The sequence below is a fragment of the Tasmannia lanceolata genome, unplaced genomic scaffold, assembly GCF_043159265.1.
Source record: "Tasmannia lanceolata isolate RefF3 unplaced genomic scaffold, GAP_Taslan_0.1 ptg000008l, whole genome shotgun sequence".
In the NCBI taxonomy this organism is placed as follows: Eukaryota; Viridiplantae; Streptophyta; class Magnoliopsida; order Canellales; family Winteraceae; genus Tasmannia; species Tasmannia lanceolata.
Window position 1 is genome coordinate 23,952,782 of NW_027518685.1, and position 26,938 is coordinate 23,979,719.

Here is a 26,938-nt window from a genome sequence, read left to right on the forward strand (position 1 = left end):
GATTTCCAAATAATGTGATTTCAAAATCGGAATTTTTTGCACTGTTGTAGCTGATTTGGAAATCAAAAGGATCTGATCCAGTTCAAAATACGAACTAAATGCAAATCTTAATCTTGTGGGTATCCAAACGTGGCCTTACTGTTTTTTATCCAGATATAAGACATTTCATGACACTTTGCATTAGTTGATGTTACTATCCTTTATTGGTTTTATTCTTGAGCCAAAGGAAATCCAAACCAAGTAGCCTTAGATGAACAGTTTGGATCAATCAAAGATGTGACTTACTATGCTGTTGTGGATGTGCCACATTGTATTACAATGAGGGCGTGCCCTTCTGTAGGGGCCGTTTGGATACGCAGATTTTAGAATCCTAGATTTACTCAGAATTGTAGATGGGAGACGAGAGTAGAAAGACACCAGCCATCATTTTCTGATTTCTCGTCCTTCTTCCGGACAGCAAGTGATCGTCTCATGTTTCCAGGTTTTAGAAATCTCAGGATGTGGGAGAGATTTCTAAAACTTGGTTTTCTTACTTAAAATCCAAGAAACGCTGTCAGCAGCATGCAGCAGCTTGATCATGGACTCTCTTTTACACTGTTGTCAAACTAAAACCTGAATTCTAAAATCCGCGCATCCAAACGGCCCTGTAGTTTTTCCCAGAGAGCTATCATAGTCATTGATAGAAGTTTAAAAAGGGGGAAAGTATATAAAACCAGAGAAATTATATGGTGCCCGAACGGCCACGAACACTTGTTTTTATCACTTCAGCTCATTAAAGAATTTAAAGTTTTTAGAAAATTGAAAAAAAAAAATGATTATGAAATAAGGGATTTGCTAAGGTCCATCGCAAAAGGCATTTCGCTTGTCTCCATTCACGAGGTGGCTGGTATGACATGCGACAGACCAGCCGCAAAATGCCTTTTGCGATGGACGCTAGCAATTCCCATGAAATAAAATAGGTGGAAGTGACTAAATTTACTCGGGGTGCAATTTACTTTTTTTCTTATGGAAGTGATAAAAAATGTTGCTGGTGGATGGAAATGGGCTGTTCTTCTTTGTTTTCTACATAATTGATTATCTGCCATTGTATAATTGATAATCAGCCACTGTACCATTTTAATCTTGTAAAATGTGGCTATGGTGATATTGTTTTGGAAAAGTCTCTCTTAAGTTTTTCCATGGAATATTGGTTTATCAAGTGGTGGGGAAGGAGCAACGATGCAGGGAAACTGAGAAATGAGAGGTCATGAGCTAGGGGAGGGTGAGAAGTGGCTGAAAATAGGGAAAAATATAGTTTATATTTCCTTGTTTTTCTGCTACTTCTCGTGATCTCCTCGTGCCATCTCGATTCTCTCCCTCCCTACTCTCCCCATGCCTCTCTCTACACTTTGTAAGCTAATATTCCATGAAAAGAAAATTCATGATTGCCCAACACATAGGCATGTTTGGCCTCATGAAATAGTTGTTTATCCAAGGTAAAAGAGGGGCAGATACGGCAGGTGAAAGAGATTCGAGGGGATGTTAAGAAAAGAGAAGGTGTGATGGGATTGGGAAAAAACATGTTTTTTCATGGTTTTCTTAATGAACAAAAACTCACACCTAAAAGCCAGTTCCAAACTCGACTGTAGCATAATGGACTACCCCAAAAATCAGTCTCTAGATCCAATTATAGCATGTAATGAAATGACTACTTGCTAATCAATCTACAGAGTATAATTTACTACTCAACTGCACCCTGCAAAATTAGAATTTAAATTACACCCAACAACTCCAGCAACAACTACTCTGAAGATCAATCTACAACTTTAACCCAGTTCCTGAAATTTAGCATGAAATCCACAAACACATTGAATATAGGCTGAACAAGACCAGATTATCTTTGCAAGTAACTATCCACTATGTCCACCCTAGCCATGAAAATCGTATAATTCTCAACTTTAGACTTCTCTGCTTATCTGCACATTTGATAAAAGCTATACATTTGACGAAATCATTACAAATAATCCGTCTTCTTGTACTTCAAACACATTACAGACAAACAGTATTCTCATCCCTCTATTTTCTGCATGCTTTGATGCCTGTCGATTAGAAAATTCCCCTCAACTCTGTTCCTATGATTTCTCAAGCTATACCATAAATCAAGTCCAGGTGCACCTTCAAACATTAAATCTAAGCTACCCTGGTGATTTGATTCAAATCTGTTAGGGTTCTTCAGCTCTGTATATTAGGGTTGCCGCCGCACTTTCCCTGCATTGAACCGGTGATTGTTATAGTTGTTTCTGCGACCTCTGGCGAAAGGGATCCTCCCACCATCTTCTTTGCCCATGGAGGCCTTTTTGGAATCTGACCCATATAAATCTTCAGATCCACTGCCCCATTGATTCCCATTATTTCTTGAACTCCCATAAGAAAATCCCTTCTTGTCTCTCCCTCTATACAGACCCCCATGACCATCTATCTCCAAATCATTCTCCCTCTCTAAATTACTTCTAGCAAAACCCCTCCCATCATGATCATTGTACCTTCTGCCCTTCCCTCTAGTTTTTCTTCTGTCTTTGATATCATCCTCTACCTTCATCTGTCTTCCTCCACGGCTCAAAGCCATTGAATTCCTTGAATAAGGAGGCGCTTCATTAACCCGATTCGTCTCCCTCGAAACCAAATCTCCAATATTGTCATCCCCATTGACATCAAACCCACCTCTAACTCTGCCATTAGAATCTCTTCTCAACCTCCTGAACCCATTTCTTCCTCTCCCAATTGAACGACTTAATCCACCTCGCCCCACAGAATCCAATCCCAATTCTGAATCATCTTCTAAAACATCTGAATCATCCTCTACCTTCACATGTCTTCCTTCTTCGCGACTCAAATCCATTGAGTTCCTTGAATAAGAACGAACTTCAATAACCCGATTCGTCTCCCTCGAAACCAAACCTCCCATCTTGGCATCCCCATTTACATCAAAGCCACCTCTAACTCTGCCATTAGAATTCCTTCTCAACCTCCTAAACCCATTTCTTCCTCTCCCAACTGAATTGCTCAATCCACCTCCACCCACAGACTCCAATCCCAACTCCTCTTCAACATCTTCCGTAACATCCGAATCCTCCTTCAAACCTGCGATCTTCCCGTACGGTTTAATACTATGAACAACCCCTTTTGGGAAGAACCTCGCCGAGGGGAGACCATCAGCTGTATGGAAGATTTGTGGCCCGTCCCTCTCTGACCAAAGATCATACCCGCCGGGCCTCTGGAATCGGTCGGCCAGTACCTGTTGAAGTATAAATGATTAAATAACACCAACTCTAACAGCCTAAGATTTTGGAATAATTGGTTTTTTCACATGGTATCAGACCTATTACCTTACGGCAGGTCCCTGGTTCAAAACCTGACCACTCCTTGATATTAAAAATCCATGTGTACAGCAAACCCAAAAAAAGAAGGGCCACACGTGAGGAGTGTTGAAGTATAATTGATTAAATAACACCAACCCTACGGGTCCGTTTGGATACATGGATTGTATAATCCATGATTGAAACTCCCACAAATTTTCTGTTAACAGCTTTGTAACTATCCTCCTGTCATGGATTGGATTTGTTGCTCACTTGCTCTTACCAGGATTGGCATAGAAAGTTTGTGACACCCATTGCTTAGTAGATTCCTTTCTATTCTCAGAGACTGGTCTCCACTGCATCTTTTTCTTCTTCCATGGGGATGTTTTCAGATATTGAAAGTGAGAAGCAGAGGCGGAGTTAGAGAGATAGTTGCTGTGGCTTCAACAGTGCTAGTATCTCTTGAGGGTAAGATTCATCAGCTGATACCAGTCGGAATCCACTGATTCCACTTGGTTTAGCAGGTGTTAATATGTTCGGTTTATAAGAAACTTCCTTGGTTAAAATGTCTGGGTTTAAAGAGTACGAACGGAGAACGGAGGATCAGGCGGGGGGCCAAAACGAGAACAGATTGCCCCACCCTGTTCTTCCGGGTGATTGGATATGTAACGGATGTGCGTATCACAACTTCCGAAAACGTAATGAATGTAGACGGTGTGCCGGAGGGAAGACTTATTCGTCGAAGCACACGAATATTACGGCAAAAAAAGGGGCTAACGAGCGTCGCAGTAGGCACCTCAAAGAGTCTCTCCGGGAAGAAATCATTCCGGATGATGTCGTTGTGGTGGAGGAGAACGAGAAATCTTCTGTCACGGTAGATGTATCCGGAGATCGGGTTGAAGCACGAATCAATTTGCTTAGACTCTGTCTTATCGGCAAAGTTAAGAAAACGGAGTGGGAGATTGGGGAAATTTGGAAATGGGCAATGTGGTTCTGGGACCTGCCTGGCCTTGCAGAACCTTTTATCCTTAGCAAAAATGAAGTTATGTTTGCTTTCGACTCGGTAGAGCAAGCGGAGCGCATCTTTCAAAGGGGTGCAAATGGCCATGGGGAATATCTTCTTCCTTGAGCCCTTGGCATCCGGGGTTCAGGATGGGTGCTAAATCAATATGGATTCGCTTCTTTGGCATCCCGTTGCATGCCTGGAGTGTGTCCACAGTAGAAGCCCTTGGAAGCATTTTCGGCACGGTAATACCACGGTGGAAGCCCTTGGAAGCATTTTCGGCACGGTAATACAGGTTGACTTGGAAGGAGATTGCCCCCAAAGCTTGGAGTATGCGAAGGCTATAGTCTTCACGTCGGAATGGGGCTTTTTACGCTCTGTGGTCAGGTTGAAGGTGAACGATCGTTTTTATTCAATCGGCGTTGCCGGGGAGTATGGAGAGGAGACTAAACTAACCACATGTCCAGCTAATCCAAATCGGTGTTCCTATCCTTTTGAGGTCCCACGGGAAGATGGGCCGACGGTTGGTAGGAAATCCAGCACCGGAAGGTTTTCGGAAGTGCCCAGGAAGAAGACAATGGAGTCTGAGAACTTTCATTTCCTAAGATCGAACGGTCAAAATTCTTTGGATTGTAATCGGACGATGGACAAATCAACACTAAATGAAAAAGGAAAAGGTCCCATGGGGCTGGCTGAGATGAAACAATCTGGATCGTCATTTTCAAAATTAACGATTCCGCGGGAATCGATGGGCACTGTCACACGAAAACACGTGTCCTTTTCCAATTCAACCTCTAAAAGCGTGGCCCTGCAGAATAATAAAGAGACTGACGATCCGCCGTTTGATATTTGCCCTGGGGTGAACTTTCAAAGTAAGGTGTACGTGCCAGCTTTAAAATCGACGGACCTTTGCATGAAACAGATGGAGGCCACTTCAAAGTTCATATCATCTCATGAGACTGACCGAGATATTGGGGGAAGAAACTATAAAAAAGGCAAAAGGGTATGGAAGATTGGAAATTCATCCAAATCACACGATATCCACGGGAACCATTTATCAATTATCGCTGTTGATAAGCCATCAGGCGCCACGTCAGCACATGGGATGCCAGATGGTTCATCAACCAATGCAGGTGTGGGCTACGTGGGCTCTTTACATACGGCCTCACAGACGGCCAATGGGAATATGACTTGTGGACATGATGAGCCTTATCATTGACGGAATGGTTTTCCTCTCAACAGAAAAAATAAAATTCGAAGAATATTCCTCTCTAAGAACAGACCTCGTCATTCGCCTGCTGAAAAATCGATACGATCTGGTGTCTCCAATGGTGATCTCAACCCTAAGATCCTTGCGGCTTATGAAGGAATGTTGAAATTGCTTTGGTCCAAAGCTGTGGACTTGACGTGCTCTATAAGGAATGAACATCTGGGTCCGATTGACAACTCTCTGAAGGTGATGGAGAGTTTCACGAACAATCATCCGAATAGGGATAATTTTGTTGTGGATTCTAGGAATCCAAATTTGGGGTTGATCAACATGAATGGCGATCTCACGCTCGGATTGACGAAACAGAACGATGTGGGGGTGGATCCAACTGATTTCTCCATACCCAATGAAGATGACTCGACTTCCTTTAATGGGGAGTGTGTTAAGGTGCCTGGTGTGACAATTGGAGATGAGGAGCAAATGGGACCGGAGGTTGGGATACAGGCCGGAGCTTCGGAGGCGGGCAAAGATCTACTCTTACCAAATGAATCCGAAGACATTCTGGAAATGGAATTGAACTGCAAATTAGAGTCCTGTTTAAATCGCAGCCAAAATGAAGTTGATTCACTGGAGACAAATGAAAGCAAGGAAGAGTTTGCCGCAATGACTTCAATGGGTGATGATATGGGCATTTTGTATAAGGAGGATGTGGAAGGCATAAAGAGAATGTTTATGGAGATGGAAGGTAGGGATCGTAAGGGGCGAAAAAATCCGATGAAATCTGGCAAAGGTGAAAAGGAAATCAGGGCTCTGCAACAGGTTAGAGCGAAAGGATTCTTTGGGCGTAATTATCGTTCTTCCAAATGAAGATTCTATTCTGGAATATCAGGGGGTTGGGGTCGGATAAAAAGAAGCTGGCTGCGAAGGAGATTTGTAGAAGACGACAACCAGACATCTTTGTAATTATAGAATCAAAATTAAGTGGGGTGCGGGAGAACATAATAAATGGGATTTGGGGAAATGTCAACCGTCAGTGGTGTGTAAAAGATGCAACTGGATCGGCAGGGGAGATTATTGTCATATGGAAAGAATCTCAATTCAGAATGGTGCAGCAATCAATCGGGGAGTTTTCAATATCCCTGATTTTTTCCTCCCTTTCTAATGATAATGAATGGATGTTCACGGCGGTGTATGGACCTGTAAGGGCTAGGAATCGGCATGCTTTCTGGCCAGAATTAAGGTCCATCCGGGACGAATGGCCAGGGGCCTGGATTTTGGGAGGGGATTTTAACATGGTTAGGTACACACACGAAAAGGACAGAATGAGGCGTATTACTCAAAGTATGCGGTGTTTTTCAGATTTGATCAATTATTGTGAGCTGATTGATCTACCCATGGAGGGAGCCAAATTCACGTGGACGAATAATCAAGACAGATTAGTCAAATCTCGGATTGATCGAATCCTCATATCCAAGGAATGGGACGAATCCCATCGGAACATTTATCAACGAGCATTACCACGGCCGATATCCGATCATAACCCCTTAATGCTGGAGCTCGGTGAAATTGCGGGTGGTCCCTACCCGTTCAGGATGGATATGTCTCTCTGTGAAAATCCAGAGTTTGACGGATAGGTGAATGATTGGTGGTTATCGGCTCAGATTGAAGGCTGGGCGGGTTTTGTTCTCTGTCAAAAACTAAAGGAAGTCAAAGGCAAGATCAAAGCTTGGGCAACTGCGGAACACCGATTGAAGCATTCTCGCCAGGAAGAAGTGTTATCTGGTCTGGAGAATCTAGAAAGAAAAGAAGAATCGAATCCACTGGGGGAGGCCGATTGTCAGTTGAGGGTCAACTTAATGCTGGAATACGAAGAATTGATTCGTAGGGAGGAAATTAAATGGCGGCTGAAATCCCGCGCCTTATGGCTTGATGCAGGGGACAAGAATACAAAAATTTTTCATAAATTGGCAAATTCAAGGAGGCGGACTAATACGATCAATTGTTTACTGATAAATGGTGGGCTAGTGGAAGACAATGATTGTATAAAAATCCATATCCTTGATTACTATAAGAGATTATATACCTCGGCATATGTGTGGAGGCCTCGTTTGGGGGGTCTATCTTTCAACAGAATCGATGAAGGAAGGCAGTGCTGGCTGGAAAGGATATTTTCGGTGGAAGAAATTGAGGCTGCATTGCACGCTCTAAAAAAGGATAAGGCACCTGGACCAGATGGCTTTCCAATGGCGTTTTATATTCGCTACTGGGATTTGATAAAAGAGGAGGTATGTCGCTTCTTCAATGAATTTCACGAAAATGGAATCCTTAACAAAGGAATAAATACCACTTTCATTACGCTTATTCCTAAGCGGGAGGGTGCAATTGAACTTAAAGACTTTCGGCCGATTAGTTTAGTCCACAGTCTCTATAAACTCTTGGCGAAGACTTTGGCTATGAGATTTTGCAAGGTTATGGATATAGTGATATCCAAGTTTCAGGGGGCTTTTGTGAACAAAAGGCAAATACTTGATGGGGTGCTTATTGCTAATGAAGTTCTTGACTCTATGAAGAGGAATGGGGAGAGTGGTATCATTGCAAGGGTGGATATTGAGAAAGCTTATGATCATGTTGACTGGGGAATGTTGGATTTCATGTTGGAGAAGATGGGTTTTGGGGAGAAATGGAGAAAATGGATGCGGTCTTGTGTTTCTACTGCCTCTTTTTCAATACTTATAAACGGATCCCCTCATGGGTTCTTCAATAGTACTCGAGGTCTCCGACAAGGTGACCCCTTATCACCCTATCTATTCATTGTTGTCGTGGAAGCTCTCAGCAAACTGTTATCTTTGGCGGAAAGCAAGGGTCTTCTCAGGGGCTTGACGGCTAGCAAGAATGATTCACCCATAAATCACCTGCAGTTTGCGGATGACACCTTAGTCTTAATCAAGGATGGGGTATCTTACGCGGCAAATTTAAAGAGGTTGTTTCGCTGGTTCGAAATGGCATCTGGACTTAAAATTAATTTCTTTAAAAGTACAATAGCGGGCATCAATTTGGAGGAGGAGTCCATTGGGACTCATGCTCGCATCCTTGGTTGCGGGGTGAGTCAATTTCCTATCACTTATCTTGGGTTACCGCTGGGTTTTGGCATTCCTAAAATCGGACTGTGGGATGTAGTCGTTGAAAGAATTGAAAGAAAATTAGCCACATGAAAAAAGAAGTTCTTATCTCACGGGGGTCGAATTACTCTAATTAAAGCCGCCCTTGCCAACATGCCGGTGTATTATATGTCTCTATTTAAAATACCGGCCAAAGTGGCTGACCGCATTGAAAAGATTCAAAGAGATTTTTTATGGGAAGGGAGAGAAGGCGAATCGAAGAAGCTCAAACATTTATTATCTTGGCGAATGGTTTGCAAACCAAAGAATTGTGGTGGGCTTGGTATTGGAAGAATCCGTTTGCGTAACAAAGCTCTATTGGGGAAATGGCTATGGAGGTTCGGGGTTGAGAAGGATGCTTTATGGCATAATACTATCGCAAGGAAATATGGGCAGGGTTGGGGGGATTGGGAATGTGGAGCACCATCAAACAGGACTGGTTCCGGTGTGTGGCGTTCTATTCACTCTACACGGGAGCTTTTCAAACCATTTATCAAATTTAGACCGGGCAAGGGCAACGAAACCCAATTTTGGATTGATCTATGGATAGGAGACTCTCCTCTATCTGTAGCTTTGCCAGATATATTCAGAGTGGTTCTAAAAAGGGAAGCAACAATTTCGGATTATGTTATCCGTGGTGAAGACGGAGGGGTTTCTTTTTGGGATATTAGGTTTCGGCGGAATTTAAAGGATGAGGAGATCGAATCTTTCACATCTCTCCTCAATATTTTAACTAACACCTATCTATCCCCTACTTTATCGGACAAGTGGGTATGGACACCTGATTCTGAAGGGGGTTTTACTGTGAAATTTTTTTTCCTGAAATTAACAATGGGAGATGGACGGGACAGCAAATGGAAACGCTTATGGCTACCCTACATACCCCCGAAGATAGCGGCTTTTGCTTGGTTGGTTGCATACAGATGTATTAATACTTGTGAAAGGCTTCAAAGGAGGAGTGTTCGGTTGGCAAGCAGATGTGCTCTATGTTGTAATAGCAATGAATCAATTGACCATCTGTTGTTGTTATGCCCTTACTCCTACGAGGTATGGATGGAGATTCTCAGATTCTTTGAAATGTGTTGGGTACTCCCAAATAACATTTCAAATTTGCTCATGAACTGGAGGGGAACTTTTCATGGCTGCTTGGGGCAGAAGATGTGGAACGCTATTCCGTTCGCAATAACATGGTTTTTATGGATAGAACGTAACAACAGAATTTTCAATGATCGGAGCAAGGCTCCTAGATTTTTATGCCTCTCCATTATTATCGCAATCCTCACATGGGCAAGCAGTAAAGGGGGCGTACCATATTCAATATCACATATATTGCGGAATGGATTCACAGTCATCACGGAAAAGCAGGGTGTAAAGGCCATCAAGCCGATTTGGTTACCACCGCCGGAGGGCACTCTTAAACTCAATTTTGATGGAAGCTCGATGGGAAATCCAGGACCTGCGGGGTTTGGGGGAGCAATTCGCGACTTTATTGGAATAACCATTATGACATTTTCTGGACCGGCGGGTGTATGTGATGCGAACGAGGCGGAAGCTAGAGCATTATTATTCGGCCTTCGTTGGTTTAGGAATCATAATTTGGGACCCTTAATCGTGGAAGGTGATTCAACCAACGTCATTGCATGGGCGAGGAATCAAGGTCCTGGCCCTTGGCGGCTTGCAACGTGATTGATGAGATACGAGATCTCATGGGTATCATACGTCCGTTGATAACACATCGAAGGCGTACGGCTAACACTCTGGCCGATCGTTTAGCGAAGGAGGGAGTGGGATTATCGATTCCGAATGTTGTATTTAATGCTCCGGGAGCGAATCTCTTGTAATTCACTGTATTACACAGGGACATCTTGTCCCTTCTTCGTGTAATTTCCTTCCAGGAATTAAATAAACTGTTATCTTTTTTCTTTTTTTTTAAAAGATCCTGGATTTTACAAGCTAAAACCTAGATTTTTTAAGATAAAACCTAGACTTTAAATCCTTGCACCTGAATTTTAAATGCGTAAATAAGATTTCTAAGCCAAAATCTAGGCTTTACATGCTAAAACCTACATTGTTTTAAGCTAAAATCAGGACTTTACCAGATGGAGTGGCAAGACCAGGTTTTACAAGCTAAAACCTAGATTTACGCATTTAGAATCCAGGTTTAGGATTTAAAATATGGGCTTTAGCTTAAAAATATATGTTTTAGCTTGTAAAATCCAGGATCTTACAATCTTGGGTTATAAAATCCATGTATCCAAACGGTCCCTAAGCTCTGTTTGGATGCCACATGCCTGGAATCCTCCTCAAGGATTTCCCAAGCAAAAAAAAAAAAATGCACTTTTCTTCAACTTTATGGTGCTCGGTTGCCAATGTAGCATCGAAATCCCTAGAGACTACCAGACAAGTTTCAGAGGTAATAATTGCACGTCTGGTGACTGACGTGGCATCAATGACCCCTTCCTTATACTTCCCAACCCAAATTTCTCAAAAAAGGAGGAATTTGGCTCTGAAAAACACAATGTGCCCACATTATATATATATATATATATATATAGGTAATGAAACTCCCTCCCACTGACTCTGTTTGGATGCTTAAGCATTCTTCGGGCAAGTAAAGTCCACGGAGGGGCCAGGATTTTAAAACCCTGGTAGAGCCAAGTAAAGCCCTTGTTTGGATGCAAAGTTAACCAGGAGAGGGAGAAAGAGAGGGGAAGATAGAGAGAGAGAGGAGGAGGAGAGGATTACCAATAGAATTTCTTCTTTTTGGGTTATTTCATATGGAAAGATAGGTCCACTAGAGAAGCAATTATTACTCCTGTTCTTTGTCTGGTAGTTTTTAGTGATTTCAATACATTGGCAACCAAGCACCATAAAATTGAAGAAAAGTGATTTTTTTTTTTTGCATGGAAATTACTTGAGGATGCCTTGCTTGTGGCATCAACAAGGTAAATTCTTGGTAAATCAAATTTTTGTCTCCTTCCTATTGACTACTTATAACAAACACTAATTAAGGTTTTGGAGAAATGGGTTTGTTTCACAATACCTTCAATTGCTCATCCGCTTTCACAGAGAACAATGCCGGAGCTCTCTCCACCACCTCCCACGGCTTCTCGAGCTCCGATACGGCTGCTTTGAGCTCCGCCCGTTTTCTCATTTCATAAATCTGACGCTCCCGGCAAAGGCGAGCTTTCAAGAGTTGTTTGGCCTTCTTTGCTTGCATATGTTTCCATTGCCATTTTGAGACCCCACCGGGATAAGTACGGGGTCCACCGCCCATTCGGATCGTCTTTGATGGGAAGAGAGTGGAAGTTTGGATCAAAGGGGAAGGGATTTGAGAGGGAATTCGGATCCATTGAGGGCCTGTTGAAACCCTAAGTGATGAGAAATCTCGACAAATCCCGGGAATTGCCACAGATGTTCCAAGCATCGAAGACATTCTCTAAAACCCTAAAAGCTTTCGATTTGCAGAACTAGAGAAGGAATCAGAAGATAAAACCATTAAAGTGGGGGCGCATGCTTAATGCAGGGGCGGTGAAAATATCATAAAAAATCCTCAAATCTGGAGATTATAATGAAAGAAGAAAAATCGAAATTCGCACGGGCGCAGAGAGAGAGCTGTGGCTTCGAAAGGATCTTATCCGAAGATATTGATTTTTTTTGGGAAATGATAAAGGGGGCGTCAGGGGGAAAATATCATTCCCCTTTTCTTTCCATGCCTCATTAACCTGGCAAACGAGTGGCCAGACCGGGTTTCACCCAACCCCTACGGGCCCATGTCACATGGGCCGGGTAAAAAATGACCCGGAATTTTACGGGTCACAATTTGGTGAACTCGGACCCCAAACTTACGGGCCGGGTGGACTTGCGGGTCACCCAGTTTTTTCTTTCTTTTTTGCTGTTTTTTTTTTTTTTTTCCCCATGCCCTAGGATGATCCAAACCGTCCATTTAATGGGCCACAACCAAAATAGGTTGTGCCCCAAAAATCATTACCATAGGATGATTCTAACCCTCCGGTCTAAAGACTGATGGTTGGGATCATCCTATGGAAATGATTTTGAGGGCAGTACATAGACCTGGCAAACGGGTGGGTCGGGCCGGGTCAACCCGCGGGTGATGCGGGTGCGGGTCACACGGGTCGGGTCAAGAAATGACCCGCATTTTTGCGGGTCAGAATTTAGGTTACCCGCGCGGCCCGCGTGTGGGCCGGGTCACCCGCAAATTCAAACAGTTGCTTATTTTGGGAAATGTTACCACTGGATTTTGATGAGGGCAGTATGGCCGGCACCGTGGGATGATCCAAACCGTCCATTAGATGGCCCACGGGCTAAATAGGTGTTGCCCCAAAAGTCATTTCAATAGGTTGATCCTAACCCTCCAATCTATAGAGGGTTAGGATCAAGTGATCAACCCTCTAACATTCAAATCAGAGGGTTGGGATCAACCTATGGTGCTAGCCATAACCTATTCAGGCATCAAACCCTTAAAAAATAGATTAGCATGACAAAATCACCATCCTTTGCATTAGAAAAAAAGCCATCTAACTAGATTAGCATAACAAAATCACCACCATTAAAAAAGCCAAGTGACCCGCGGGTGCCCACGGGTTGACCCAACCAGACCCGTGTTTTTGCGGGTTGGGTCACCCATGGGTTAGTTTTGACGGGTCACTAAAACTCAGACCCGTGCTTGCAAATTTGCAGGTGTGTCGGGTCGACCCGCGGGCACGGGTCGCATTTGCCAGGTCTAGCAGTACATATTTATATTGTTGCCCATAAAATGGACGGTTTGGATCATCCTATGGTGCGGGCTTTACTGTCCATCTTAAAAAATAGGGGGTGAATTCATCATGATGGGGCTGTACCGTCCATTTTAGGGGCACCCGTGGGGTGGACCCAGTAATTTTTGGGGGCGGGCCGGGTGGACCTGCGAGTCTGGGTCACTTTTTGCCAGGTCTATGGCTCAATGACTCAATCTCACAAATGAGATCTCCGCATCGGCCCTGTGATGGCCCATCGGATGAACGGCCACGATTATCAAGCATATCTACCACGTGTGCACTGAGTCATGGTCATTTTTATTATTTGGGACGAGATAGTCTTATTGACGGTCTCTTAGTAGGTTTTAGTTTTGGTCATTACACGTGACAAAGTAAACCTGTACTGCTAAGGTGGGCCCTACCACTGATTGATCTAGACCTTTAACCTGGTAAGCCCCAACTTGGATTGTACATGGACGAAAGATCGTTCGATCAAATCACCATAGCCGTCCGATTAAGATCTTACAGATGGATGATAATAGAAAGCTTATCAATGGGGTTTCATATCAAGGTAGTTTTCTGCAATTGCCTTAACCAAATTAAGAGCTTATAAAATGGATGCCATTGAATCAAAATATTAGTCTACTATGCAGACAAGAATCTGCTATTAGCAAACATTTTTCTATTGGAAACTCCCTTTCTAACTTCATCTTGAAAAGTTACACCCAGAAGAGAGAGCCAAAAGCATTTAAATTTAACAAGACAGACAGGTATGGATCAATGTCTTAGCTAACAATTGAGATCTCTTATATTCTGAAGACCCATATGACATTTACTCATAAAGCTTGGTACATCAGTCTCAACCAGTCTTCATCTTGATAAGTTCACCAAAAAGAGAAGGAATTCCATTCTTCATCTTGAAAAGTTGCACCAAAAAGAAAAGGAATCAAAAGCATTTAAATTTAACAAGGCAGAGGTGTTTCAATGTCTTTGCTAACAATTGACCTCTCTTATATTCTGAACACCCATATGAAATTTACTCATAAAGCTTGGAACATCAGTGTCTCCACCATATAGGCAACAACAAAGGAAGACATCCAACACCAGAATCAAAATTCCAAACACAAATCCAATCCAAGCAAAGAGTTCTCCACACACAAGATTTCCCAAACCGTAAATTAAGCATGCAAACTTCAATCACTGTATTTATAATAACATTGAATATACTTTAAATACACTATCTACACATGCATAGCTTCCTGCAAAATGCATTGATCACACAGCGGCCAAAAAATCGCCACTTTCATCGACTTCTTCATTATCAGCATCAGTGTCGACATCGTCAAGGTCTACCATCCCAGCGATAGATTGGCCGCCAGCCTTAGAACCTTCGGCAGGCGTCCGTGCCTCTTGGATTATCCGCATTATTTCTTCAACACTCTGAGTCGGGTGGTCACGGTTTAAATCATCATAATTTGTTTTCTTGCCTTCCACCAGCTCTCTGGGCAAGTTCTTCAGGAACCAAGGAAGCTTTTTTATCTCTGGGATTGTGATTCTCTTCAAAGAAGAATCAGAGAGGGTGAACGATTTGTTCCGGGACTATAAAAGATTGAAGAAGATCAATGTTGAGGAGCTTACCTTTGATGGGTTGGCAACAAAAATTCGAGAAAGAAGGTGCCTGCAATCTGCAGATACGCGGACATAATCTGGTATGGAGTATTGGACATTCATTATTCTCTGTTGGGCACGAGGAGAGTAAACTTGTAAGTAGAGTTAATCAACCCTAAACTCGAGATAAGTAATTCTAGTAAATTTGGCAAAGGAAACTCACTCCGATCGTCTTTCTGAAATTTCTTGGATCCTCAGGATCCTCAAATGGATATCCTCCCACCAACATCACATACAGTGTCACCCCACAGGACCAAACATCAGCAATCTGCATATTTTTACTAGCAACATCACATATGTATATGAAATACCACTGGTAACTATACTGATTTGGAGCCTCAATTCAGATACCCGTCTGATTTAAGCAATCTAAGGCAAATAGAGCCGCTTAGGAGTTCACTAGCTATGTCACAAATATCCCTGATATTTTCAAAAATATCACGTTTTTATCACGGCATTTTGATAAAACGACAAAATCCAGAAATAATCCCAAGATTTAAAAAATATAGCGATATTTTCATTTTTATAATAAAATATCATGATATTATCCCGATATTTTTATGTTATTTTTATTTTATATTTTTTCTTAAATTTTATATATTTATATAGTTTTAAATAAGAGAAAAGGGTTCCTGCGCTCGAGCGCAGATAGCTTATCTGCGCTCGAGTGCTGGAAACAGGGGTGGGGCCACATTGGGGGGGTGATCCTAAGCATTCATTTAACAAGCCCCATCATGGATGGGGGGTGTACCAAAAATCATCTCCATTGGACCATCTTAGGGGGGGTGATCCTAAGCATTCATTTGACAAGCCCCATCATGGATGGGGGGTGTACCAAAAATCATCTCCATTGGACCATCTTAGGGTGTCCATTTGTGGGGGAGAAAATGGACAGATACTTGTCCACAAATCTGCCCATTTTTCACCCCACAAATGGACACCCTATGGTGATCCAATGGAGCTGATTTTTGGTGGACACCCTATCCATGAAAGGGCCCATCGAATAAATGCTTTGGACCCCCCCCCCCCCCCCCCCCCCCCCCCCCACACACACACACACACACAATGTGGCCCACCCCTGTTTCTGTGCTCGAGCACAGAAACCATTTTTGTCTTTAAATAATTTTATTTTTATCATTTTTACTGTATAAACCCGAAAAAATAAAAAATATATATATCCCGAGATTTTCCCTTGCTGAGAAATTCCCAAGAACAATATTTGTGACATAGTTCACTAGGACCATGTTCTACTGACAAAGAAATACCTTTCCGTCGTACTCCTTTCGTGAAAGGACTTCGGGGGCAATGTATGCTGGTGTCCCTACCGTTGATTTTGGTTGTGAATGTAACAAAGCAGACTGCAGTCCAATGAAAAAGAAGGGAGCCAAAAAAATGAAGTTAATTATTGTCAAATAGGAATTAAGTACAAAGCTCATAAGCAGAATGGTACCTACCTTGGAGTAACCAAAATCACATATTTTAAGGCGTGGTGTTGCACTTCCATCCAACAGCGTATTTTCCAGTTTAAGATCCCTGTGGCAAATTTCCTGCAATTACAAAACAGGAAACTACATCATTAATGATATCCCAAATGGAAGGGTCTTATTCACCGTTTAGTCCAAAAGAATGAAGGGGATACCATAGAGTGGCAGTAGCTAACTCCAGATATTAGTTGTTGAAAGAAAAATCTCGCCTGTTGCAAGTATGGTCACGAAAAGACAAACAAGTTTACAGGTAAGAGATAGAACTTTGATATACCAAAAATAAATATGGGTAGAGATTGGAACCCGTTGAAATCAAGGTATAAGTTATGGTTATAAGACCTCATCCTCACTAAATCGGCCAGCACTGCATATCTTCTCAAAGAGTTCCCCACCAGCAGCATATTCCAAGACAATGGCTAGATGAGTTGGTGTTAATAAGACCTGCAAAAAATAATCTGGATTCACCATACAAACCTTTCCAAGGTTGAAAAATCCAAGCCTCAAGAGTAGTCTCCAGGATAACACGAGAATACGAAAGAGCAATAAATTGAACATCTGGCTGAAATGCAAATGCTCCCTACGTTGACCATCTGATTTCGCAAGAATTTTTTTGATTGAACCCAAAGTTTCAACTATTTTCTCAGATAATATGTAATTAGTTGTAAATGAATATAATATAAATCACCAGTAGTAAGAATTTAAGCACAGAATACTGATTCCTTGTTTGATAAAATTTTAAAACTTGTAGTAACAACAAAAGTAAATGCAGCAACAGAAATCTATCGGAAGCAAGTTTTCCTATGCAGCGTAGGTGATACAGAGCGCATTCCATTGTCCTGCTAGGTATAATGTGGACTCGTCAATTGAAGTTTTAAGACTAGCTGAGAAAGAAAAAGAAAGAAAGATTTGTAACTACCTACTTGTATACCATAACTGTAAAAATTTACAAAAAACAACTATAAAAATTTAAAGCTTCAAACAATTGGAATAACAATACACATAATATTGGATGGGATGATAATTACCTTCGGTCTCAGATGCTACAAATAGTTCTTGGTGAACACTGAATTCTACAATTTTGATCTATCTCAACTATGTTAGAAGCAAGCAAGCATTGTTTAAAACTTATGTCTGGCATCATAAGCCTGTTTCCTTTTTTTATTGCATTGAATTGAAATCCTCACATGGTGGCCTGACTCTCCATCGGAAGTTAGGAACTTTGCCTTCCATCAGGGAAAAAAAACCTAACTCTGTTTCGAAAAAGAAGCAGAAGAAAGCCCTATAGGTAGGTCGGTTTTCCTTCTTTTTTTTCTATTGTGTTCTCAGCTTTTCTCCACCCCTGAGGAAGAAAAACCCTATCTCCTTTACGGTTTTGAAGAAGAAGAACCCTCCAGGAGAGTCGTTTTTTCTCTTCAACTAAGTCATTTTGCTATTATAGCGGGGGCGGGGATTAGATTTTCCACACGGGGCAGTGGCGGGGATTCCCCACCATCCCCGAAGTGGGGACAGGGAATGCAACATCCGGTCTCATCCCGCCCCGTTGCCACCTCGAATGTTACGCGATCCTAAGTGGTTTAAGGGCCTAGCCTGACAAGTTCAATCAATCTTGGGACTTTGGTATATATTAGATCAAAGAAGGATATGTAATCCATTTCTAAGCAAACTAATATAAAATTCACCTTAAATTAACCTAACATTAAGTTGTCAGTTTTGAGAGAGAGAAAAACCCTCACAGGGAAGCCAATGATTGGTATGCCTTAACAATGATATCAATCTCTAAATGCTAGTCATCCACATATTGCCTAAAATATTTACTTTTAGAGATTTAGATACTTTCTATGACATTCACTATATATATATATATATATATATATATATTTACTTCTAAAGAAAAAAATATGTTCTCAAAATTAAAATCAAATCTACAGAGTATAATACCCCCTTAAAGGTTCTTATAAATCAGGAAAAAAGTAAGAAGTAATAAGGCATTCTCTTCTTCGATAAACAATCTTGTTGAACACAGTTATGTGTTCCAAAAGAGTATTGCCTTCCTACATCATTAGCCGAAACAAATGATGCTTCATAAACATCATTTTGGCAAAGCTCTTTGACATGTAGAACATCTTCATTGTTTCAACCATGATTATTCCTCCATAATGTTGAATATAATGTTATCTGCCAAACAGAGTTGAATTGTACTGACAGCCCTTGACTCAATGTCCTATCACTCGTCATATGTCATATTCTCCACCTTGCTACCATTTTCCTGCAACACCTTAGCTTGACCCTATTGAAGTAGGATATCCTTTACGCTTATCTGCCAAAGATTGAAGCTATCTTTTTTCATCAAAATTTTCAATCTCAAATTTTGAGGTTAAGCCCTTTGCCGCCATTTCGAATCACCCAACACCTGTCACCCCACAGAAGTAAGAAACTCAAAAAAGATGAGAAAAAACTCTTTCCCTACACTAATCAATCTAAACAACCCTAAATCAATTCAAACAACCTTCAATAATCACAGAGAATCTCTCGAATAAGCTTTCGAACTATGTTACTCTTCTCTGATTCGCTCGGTCCAACCAAGTTCTGATACAACTTTATAGAAATCCAATTGATCAAAATTAATTTGATCATGCACAAAGCAATCGAATGATAATAGAACTATTCAAAGACAATCACAGACAAGATTTACATGGTTCGACAAGGATAACTACATCCATGAGCAAGATCACTATCTTTCACTAGAGGAAAAATATAAGATTACAAAGGGATTGATCCCAATCTCAAAACTCAATCCTTATCCTCTCTCTACAACAAAAATCACCCAAACTATCTTTCACACACACCAAGAAAAGATAAGAAAACCGTATCTCTTCCTTGAGCAGAAAAACCTCTAGCGCTCTGAAGAGAAAACCTCTCTCGACGATGTCACTTCACTCTGAGATTCCCTTGTGTACATTCCTCTTACGGTTTTAGAAAAAAAAACTCATATACCTATGGGGCAGGGCCAATAGAAGGTGAGTAGCGATGAATGCGCAAGGAATGGCGGAAGGGATAATTACAATATGGAAAGGAAACCTATTCATCATGGAGGCCAACGAAATTGGTAGGCACTCTATCTCAATTAGGTTCAGAAATACTACTACCAATTCTTTTTTTCTCCTCACTACGGTTTATGGACCATCTCGAGCAAGAGAAAGAAGAACATTGTGGCCTGAACTGACAAATATTCGGCAACGATTCCCAGATCAGTGGATTGTTGAGGGCGACTTTAACACAATCAGGTTCCCTGGAGAGAAGAATGTGATGGGGAGGATCACTACCAGTATGAGAAGATTGTCAGAGTTCATAAATCGAGGCGAATTGATTGATCTACCATTGGAGGGGTGTAGATTCACTTGGTCAAACAACCAAGACAATCCTATTCTATGTAGATTGGATAGAATTCTTATCTCCAGAGAATGGGAAGAAAATTTTCCTCGGATTTGCCAGCGCGCCTTGCCTCGTCCAATCTCGGATCACAATCCTATGTTGCTGGAACTATCGGATTTTTATGGAGGTCCCAAACCTTTCAAAATGGATATGTCCTGGTGCGATCTGAAGGGGTTTGATGATAAGGTTGAACACTGGTAGGGGGAAATGGAAGTATCAGGATGGAGGGGGTTTATATTACATCAGAAAATCAAGGGTCTCAAGACTAAGATTCGGGAATGGGCTAAACAGGAATGTTTACTTCGCAATCAGCGAAAGGAGGAAATTCTGCTGAGGCTGCAGGACTTGGAATTGCTGGAAGAAAGTTATACGTTGGACAACGAGCAGAAGCAATTGCGGGTGGATCTCAAAGTTGACTATGAAGAGTTTGTCTGTAGAGATGAAATCAGTTGGCGTCAGAAATCTCGTGCCCTATGGTTAAAAGAAGGCGATGGAAATACAAAATATTTTCACAGAATGGCAAATGAAAGAAGGAGGATTAATCACATTAACAGCTTAATGGTTGAGGGTGTTCTGATTGAAGATCAGGATCGTATAAGAGCTGTCTCGGTGGAGTATTATAGCAAGTTATACGCTCAACCGTACGGCTGGAGACCAAAAATTGATGGATTGGATTTCAAATCGATCCCGATGGAGCGAAGGGTATGGCTAGAGAGACCATTTTCTCTAGAAGAAATCGAAGTGGCTATGGGATCTATACAAAAAGAAAAATCACTGGGCCCAGATGGCTTGCCAATGGGGTTCTATCATAAATATTGGGAGGTGATAAAAAATGATGTATTGGCATTTATGGTGGAATTCCACGAACGGGGCATACTTAATGACGCCTGCAACTCAACATTCATTAGTCTTATTCCAAAAAAGGCCGGAGCTGTGGAGCTGAAAGATTATCGCCCTATCAGTTTGGTGAATGGTATGTACAAGATACTTGCTAACGTCCTTGCCAGGCGCCTCTCTACCGTTATGGGGGATATCATATCCAAGAATCAGGGTGCCTTTGTAAATAACCGTCAAATCCTTGACGGTATCCTAATTGCCAATGAGGTGCTTGACACGGTAAAAAACGAGTGGGGTCAAAGGGATTATTGTCAGGGTGGACCTTGAAAAAGCTTATGACCACGTTGATTGGAACTTCCTTGACTCCACTATGTCGAAGATTGGATTCGGTGAAAAATGGAGAGGATGGTCAGCGCTTGTTTAACGTCTTCTGCTTTCTCTATTTTGATCAATGGGTCTCCGGCTGGTTACTTTAAGAGCTCTAGGGGAATTAGACAAAGGGATCCTCTATCCCCATATTTATTCATCATTGTGGCAGAAGTTCTTAGCTTGATTATGAGGAGAGCTGAAGATAAAGGGTACTTATCGGGCCTCCGTATAAACTATTGCTCGGAATCTGTATCCCACCTTCAATTCGCTGATGATATCTTGCTCTTAGTGGAAGAGGGGGTCAATTGTATGCGAAATATCATAAGGCTTTTCAGGTGGTTTGAAATTATTTCCGGACTAAGAATTAACTTCTCAAAAAGTGTGGTGGCTGGGATAAACATGGAAGAAGATCAGGTATTTGAACATTCTTATGCACTTGGTTGCATAAAAGCCGCACTACCTGTAAAATATTTGGGGCTCCCACTCGGGTTCGAGATTCCGAAGGCGTCTCTGTGGGATCTTGTCATCGAACGAATTGAGAGGAAATCGGCATCCTGGAAGAAAAGATATTTATCTTTTGGTGGCCGAATTACGCTAATCAAAGCGGCCCTCGCTAATATGCCCGTGTATTATATGTCTCTATTTCGGATTCCTGCTTCGGTTGCATCCAAAATTGAAAGGCTCCAGCGTGACTTTCTCTGGGATGGTATAGAAGTAAGTGAGATTCCGAAGGCGTCTCTGTGGGATCTTGTCATCGAACGAATTGAGAGGAAATCGGCATCCTGGAAGAAAAGATATTTATCTTTTGGTGGCCGAATTACGCTAATCAAAGCGGCCCTCGCTAATATGCCCGTGTATTATATGTCTCTATTTCGGATTCCTGCTTCGGTTGCATCCAAAATTGAAAGGCTCCAGCGTGACTTTCTCTGGGATGGTATAGAAGTAAGTAAAAAATCAAAACATTTACTAAATTGGAATGCGGTCTGCAAAACACGAAAGAAAGGTGGATTGGGGATTGGAAAAACCGTCTGCAGAATCGGGCTTTGCTCGAAAAATGGCTGCGGCACTTCGGGACTGAAAAAGGGGCATTGTGGCACAACATAATCCGCACGAAATATGGTTGTGATTGGGGAAGGGATCCAGGGCCTGGAGATCTATATGTTCAGCTCAACAGTCACTTTCACCCCATCTTAGATTCAAAGCTGGCAAGGGGATTCTATCCGTTTTTGGTCGGACCTCTGGATTGGGAATCAAAAGCTTCAAACCATGTTTCCGGAAGTATTCAGAGTGGCCTCTAACAAGCAGGCCACAATTGCCGATTATCTGAAGCGGATGGATAGCTCTTCTATGGTCTTTTGGGATATTCGACTCAGATGTAATTTAAAGGATTTGGAGATTGCCTGCTTCATGTCTCTTATGGAACTGCTTGAGAACCATTACATATCCCCGCTTGCTGAAGAGGAATGGATATGGTGCCTTTAGCCTAGTGGGTTATTTTTTGTTCGCTCTTTCTTCAAACATCTAAATGAAGGTTCGGACCCTAATTTGGATTGTGCTCGCATTTGGCGAAACTATGCACCCCCACGGATTGTGGCATTCATGTGGACGGTTGCCCATAGCTGCATCAACACTATTGACAGATTGAAGAGTCGTGGCTTCCACCTTGCAAACAGATGCGTTATGTGCCACTCTGATGAAGAGAACATTCACCATTTATTCATTCAATGTCCTTTCGTTTATAGGATATGGATGGCAGTTTTCAGGTTATTTGGAGTCAGCCGGGTGATGCACAACCGTATCCACCCGTTGATCTATAATTGGATTGGCACATTCAATGGTTGTCTTGGAAAGAATATGTGGCTGGCGATACCTTATGCAATTTTGTGGCATATTTGGTCGGAACGAAACTCCAGAATTTTCCGAGACAAGGAAAAATCCTGGCGATATATTTTATTGGATGTCAAATTAGCTATTATTGCATGGGCTAGAAGGAACGGTGGCATACCTTACTCTGTCGGATCTATTTTGCGTCAATAGGGTATCGTTTCGAGTGAGAAGAGGAAGTCCATTTCTATCACTCCGAGATGGAATCCACCACCGGAAGGGTGGTTGAAGTTGAACTTTGACGGCAGCGTCCTTGGGAACCCGGGCTTAGCGGGAATTGGAGGGATTATTCGGAACTACGAGGGACTTACTATCATGACCTATTCTGGACCTGTCGGTTGGTGTGACGCAAACGAGGCTGAGGCGAAAGCCCTCTTGATGGGACTAAAATGGTTTGCAAACAACAGAATTGGTCCTCTACTTATAGAGGGTGATTCATCCAATGTCGTTGGCTGGGCTAGGAATGAAGGAGGGGGACCATGGCGAATTCATGCAATTCTTGATGAAATTCGTGATCTCGTTAGGGAACTTCAACCCTCCTTGTAGCATCGTCGGAGAACTGCTAACTCTGAAGCGGATGTGTTGGCAAAAGAAGGGGCCCATCTACCTGCCATTCGATTTGTCTATCAATCTGAAATTGGCATCTGACCCTCTATAGGGGATGTGTTTATGCTATTTCTAGTCTTTTTTGGGAACATCTTGTCCCCGCTCTATAACTGTCTGTTTTTTTACTCCTAATTTCAATAAAGTTATCTTTCAAAAAAAAAAAAAAAAAAGCCCTCATATACCTAGTTTTTCCTAAAACCTAACCTAAGAGACCTCTCCTACCACAATTAGGAAATGGGCAACCTGGAGCAAACGGAGCGAAAGCCGTCACAGTGCCCACCACCGAACAGAAGGGCAACCTATGAAAATGGCTACCTAAAGAAACTAGAGTGAAATCTGTCACAATTGACCGTTGGGGAGGTTGCCTGTGAGCGTGTTCGAATGTAAAGATCTTAGGTGGCTCAAGGGCCTAGTCTAACAAATTAAGCAAAGTAATGTAAAATTCACCTTGAACTAACCCAACATTAAATTCTCAGTTTTGAGAGAGACTAAACCCTCAGCAGGAAGCCAATGATTGGCATGCCTAAAACAGTTAACAATGATATCAATCTATAAATGCTAGTCACCGCAGATTGCATAAAATATTTACTTCTAAAGATTCAGATACTTTCTGTGCTATTCAAAAAAATTTACTTCTAAAGAAAAAAATATTATCAGAAGTATAATCAAATCTAAACAGAGTACAATACCTCCTTAAACAGCACAATGTTCGGATGCCTTAAAGATCTATGATTAATGATTTCCCTCTGCACATTCTCATCAATCTGAACCCAGAAACCAAAACAAATTCATAAGAAAACACATAAAACAAAACTGAAACAATCGCCCAAATCCCAATCCGAATTTTTTTTAAAAAAAGGACCTACAACCCAATCTTTCTTCTCTGAATTCCCAAAGAATCAGAACAGAAACAGAATGTTAAGAAAGAAAATCCCCAAAAAATAAAACACATTCCCAACTCTCCAATCACATAACATGTTACAGAAAAATTCAAACTTTATTATTCAAACAGAAAGGAAAAAGAACAGAGAGCACCAAAACTAAATAAAATATAATCTGCCCTGATTTCAAAAAGAAAAAATGAATAAAAAAAAAACAAATGAAACCCAGAATCCCAACACCAATCGATATGCAAAAACAACAACCAATCCACAAACTAGAAAGACAAAATTAATTTGGAAGCTTTTTACCTTCTTCCCTCTCTCTATATATTTGACAGCAACGAGCTCCTTTGTCTTCTTATCCCTCACCAGCCTCGCCACTCCAAAATTCCCTGACCCAAGTTCCTTCAATGGCTCATATCGTTCTTCCATCATCCCCACACAACCAACAAAAAAAAAGCTCCCAAAAAATCACAAACCCAACTTTTTTGAAGAATTTTCTTTGTTTGGAAGAAAACCCAGTACATGAACTATCACCAGGCCCCTACAGATTCTATAAGGAGATAAATCACAAACCCAACAGAACCCAATTCAGAATCTTTATTAGATTCTCGGAAAATCTAAAGCCCGATTCGTCCTTGTTAAAAAAATCTCGTTTGATAGGACAGAGGGAAAATGGTGGGTAGAGAAAGGGAAAGGAGGATTTTGGTGTTTTGGTCTCTGATGACACGTTGTTCGGTTGGTGGATGATGGTGAGATGAAGAGGCCGAGCAAGGTGGATGGATCAGTCTCTGTTGGCTAACGTGGACCTTGTGGGGCCCAGTACCATAGAAAGTCCACACGTGTACATATTGTATTAATGGTGAATGTTACGTGTGATTTGTGACATTTGTCGTACACCATTTGGCTTAGGTGTGGGAATTTGTCGTACACGTTTGGATTTGGGGCATTAATGGCGCATGTTAGCGAATATCATGTGATGTGGTGAAAGAGGAGTGACACGTACGTAATATAGCCCACACTTCCCAAAAAGGGAAAATTGTTTCTTAGTTATTGTTTCTTAGTTTTAGTGCCACAAAAACACGGGTCCCACATTTTTTGGGTCATCTAATGCATTTATTTAGAAAGACTTTACACAGATAGATAGGGTGTGTACCAAAAATCAAGTCCACAGACTCGATAACTCCTTGTAGACTCAATAACCTTGTTGAGAAGTTGATATCCCTGCGAGAATTGATAGCCCTGTTTAGGTTAGAGTTGTTAAATCAAATTTTGACCTGTTAATAACCCTTATATAGACTTGATAACCCCCTTTTAGACTTGATAACACTTAGGGTCATTTTGGTCAGGTTTTCAGCAAATTCCGTTTTCGGCCTCCATTTATAATTTTTCAAAAGACTGTCTGCCATTGGCAATTCTAGTAGTTTGGTGTCCTCCATTTGCAATTTTTCCTTACCAATAAATAAGTACATTGTTGAAAAACGAAGATGGATGGCTTATGGGCACGTGGAAGTGATCTAGTGTGTTAATTAATTTAGGAGGGAAGAAAGTATGGTGCATTCCCATGGGCGCCACCTTGATGGGATGATCCTAGCCTCAGGCTTCTCCTATGGATCCACCAATGAAGGCCAAGCATTGATCTATAGGCCTAATTTCCATCTGCGATGAGACCAACGCTACATGAGTAACGGCCCTACCCTGTTTCTCGTCCATTTAATTGGTATTGAAGTTGATTATTTGAAAGAGAAAACGGTTCCTACACATGTGTAGATAAGTTATCTACACACTAGCTTAAAATACAGTGGGGGCCACATTATTTGGGTGATCCAAACCATTCATTTTTAAGGCCCTCACATAGATAGGGTGTCCACAAAAAATCAGATCCATAGGATCATCCTAACCATTCGAACTGTGGAGGCAAAAAATGGATTAATTTGTGAAGGTTTAAAGACATCCATTTTACCTCCACAAATCGTAGGGTTGGGATGATCCTATGGATCTGATTTTTTGTAGACACCCTATCTATGTAAGGGCCTTTAAAATGGATGGCTTGGATCACCCAAACAATGTGGGCCCCCACTGTATTTTAAGCTAGTGTGTAGAGAACTCTCTACACATATGTGTAGGAACCGTTTTCTCATATTTATCAGTTTGAAGTCCTCTACATTGACAGTAGGTCATCACCTCGCAGATGCGAATGAAGTCAGCTGCCAAAACATAAACAATTACCTTTTAAACCAATAAACCAATAAAAAAAAAGGAGTTTTAGGAATGCAAGAACCAATTTATAGGCCTTTTGCAGCCATCTTTTTCG

General features: G+C 41.6%; 2 protein-coding genes across 2 annotated transcripts; both read right to left on the reverse strand.

The window, feature by feature from the left end:
* Positions 1-1,635: 1,635 nt before the first annotated feature.
* On the reverse strand, positions 1,636-12,387 carry EMB1513 (copper ion transmembrane transporter). Its single transcript, XM_077388751.1, has 2 exons — positions 11,750-12,387; positions 1,636-3,274 (listed from the first exon to the last, which is right to left on the reverse strand). Exons 1-2 carry the CDS (start codon positions 12,140-12,142, stop codon positions 2,225-2,227), a joined length of 1,443 nt encoding a protein of 480 aa, XP_077244866.1. The 5' UTR covers positions 12,143-12,387; the 3' UTR covers positions 1,636-2,224.
* A 2,013-nt stretch (positions 12,388-14,400) lies between these two features.
* Positions 14,401-25,348, reverse strand: LOC143884904 (serine/threonine-protein kinase SAPK3-like). Its single transcript, XM_077388753.1, has 9 exons — positions 24,934-25,348; positions 24,433-24,507; positions 16,955-17,056; positions 16,771-16,824; positions 16,586-16,678; positions 16,397-16,489; positions 15,295-15,399; positions 15,102-15,200; positions 14,401-15,020 (listed from the first exon to the last, which is right to left on the reverse strand). The coding sequence occupies exons 1-9, from the start codon at positions 25,057-25,059 to the stop codon at positions 14,739-14,741; spliced, it is 1,029 nt and encodes a 342-aa protein (XP_077244868.1). The 5' UTR covers positions 25,060-25,348; the 3' UTR covers positions 14,401-14,738.
* Positions 25,349-26,938: the final 1,590 nt, after the last annotated feature.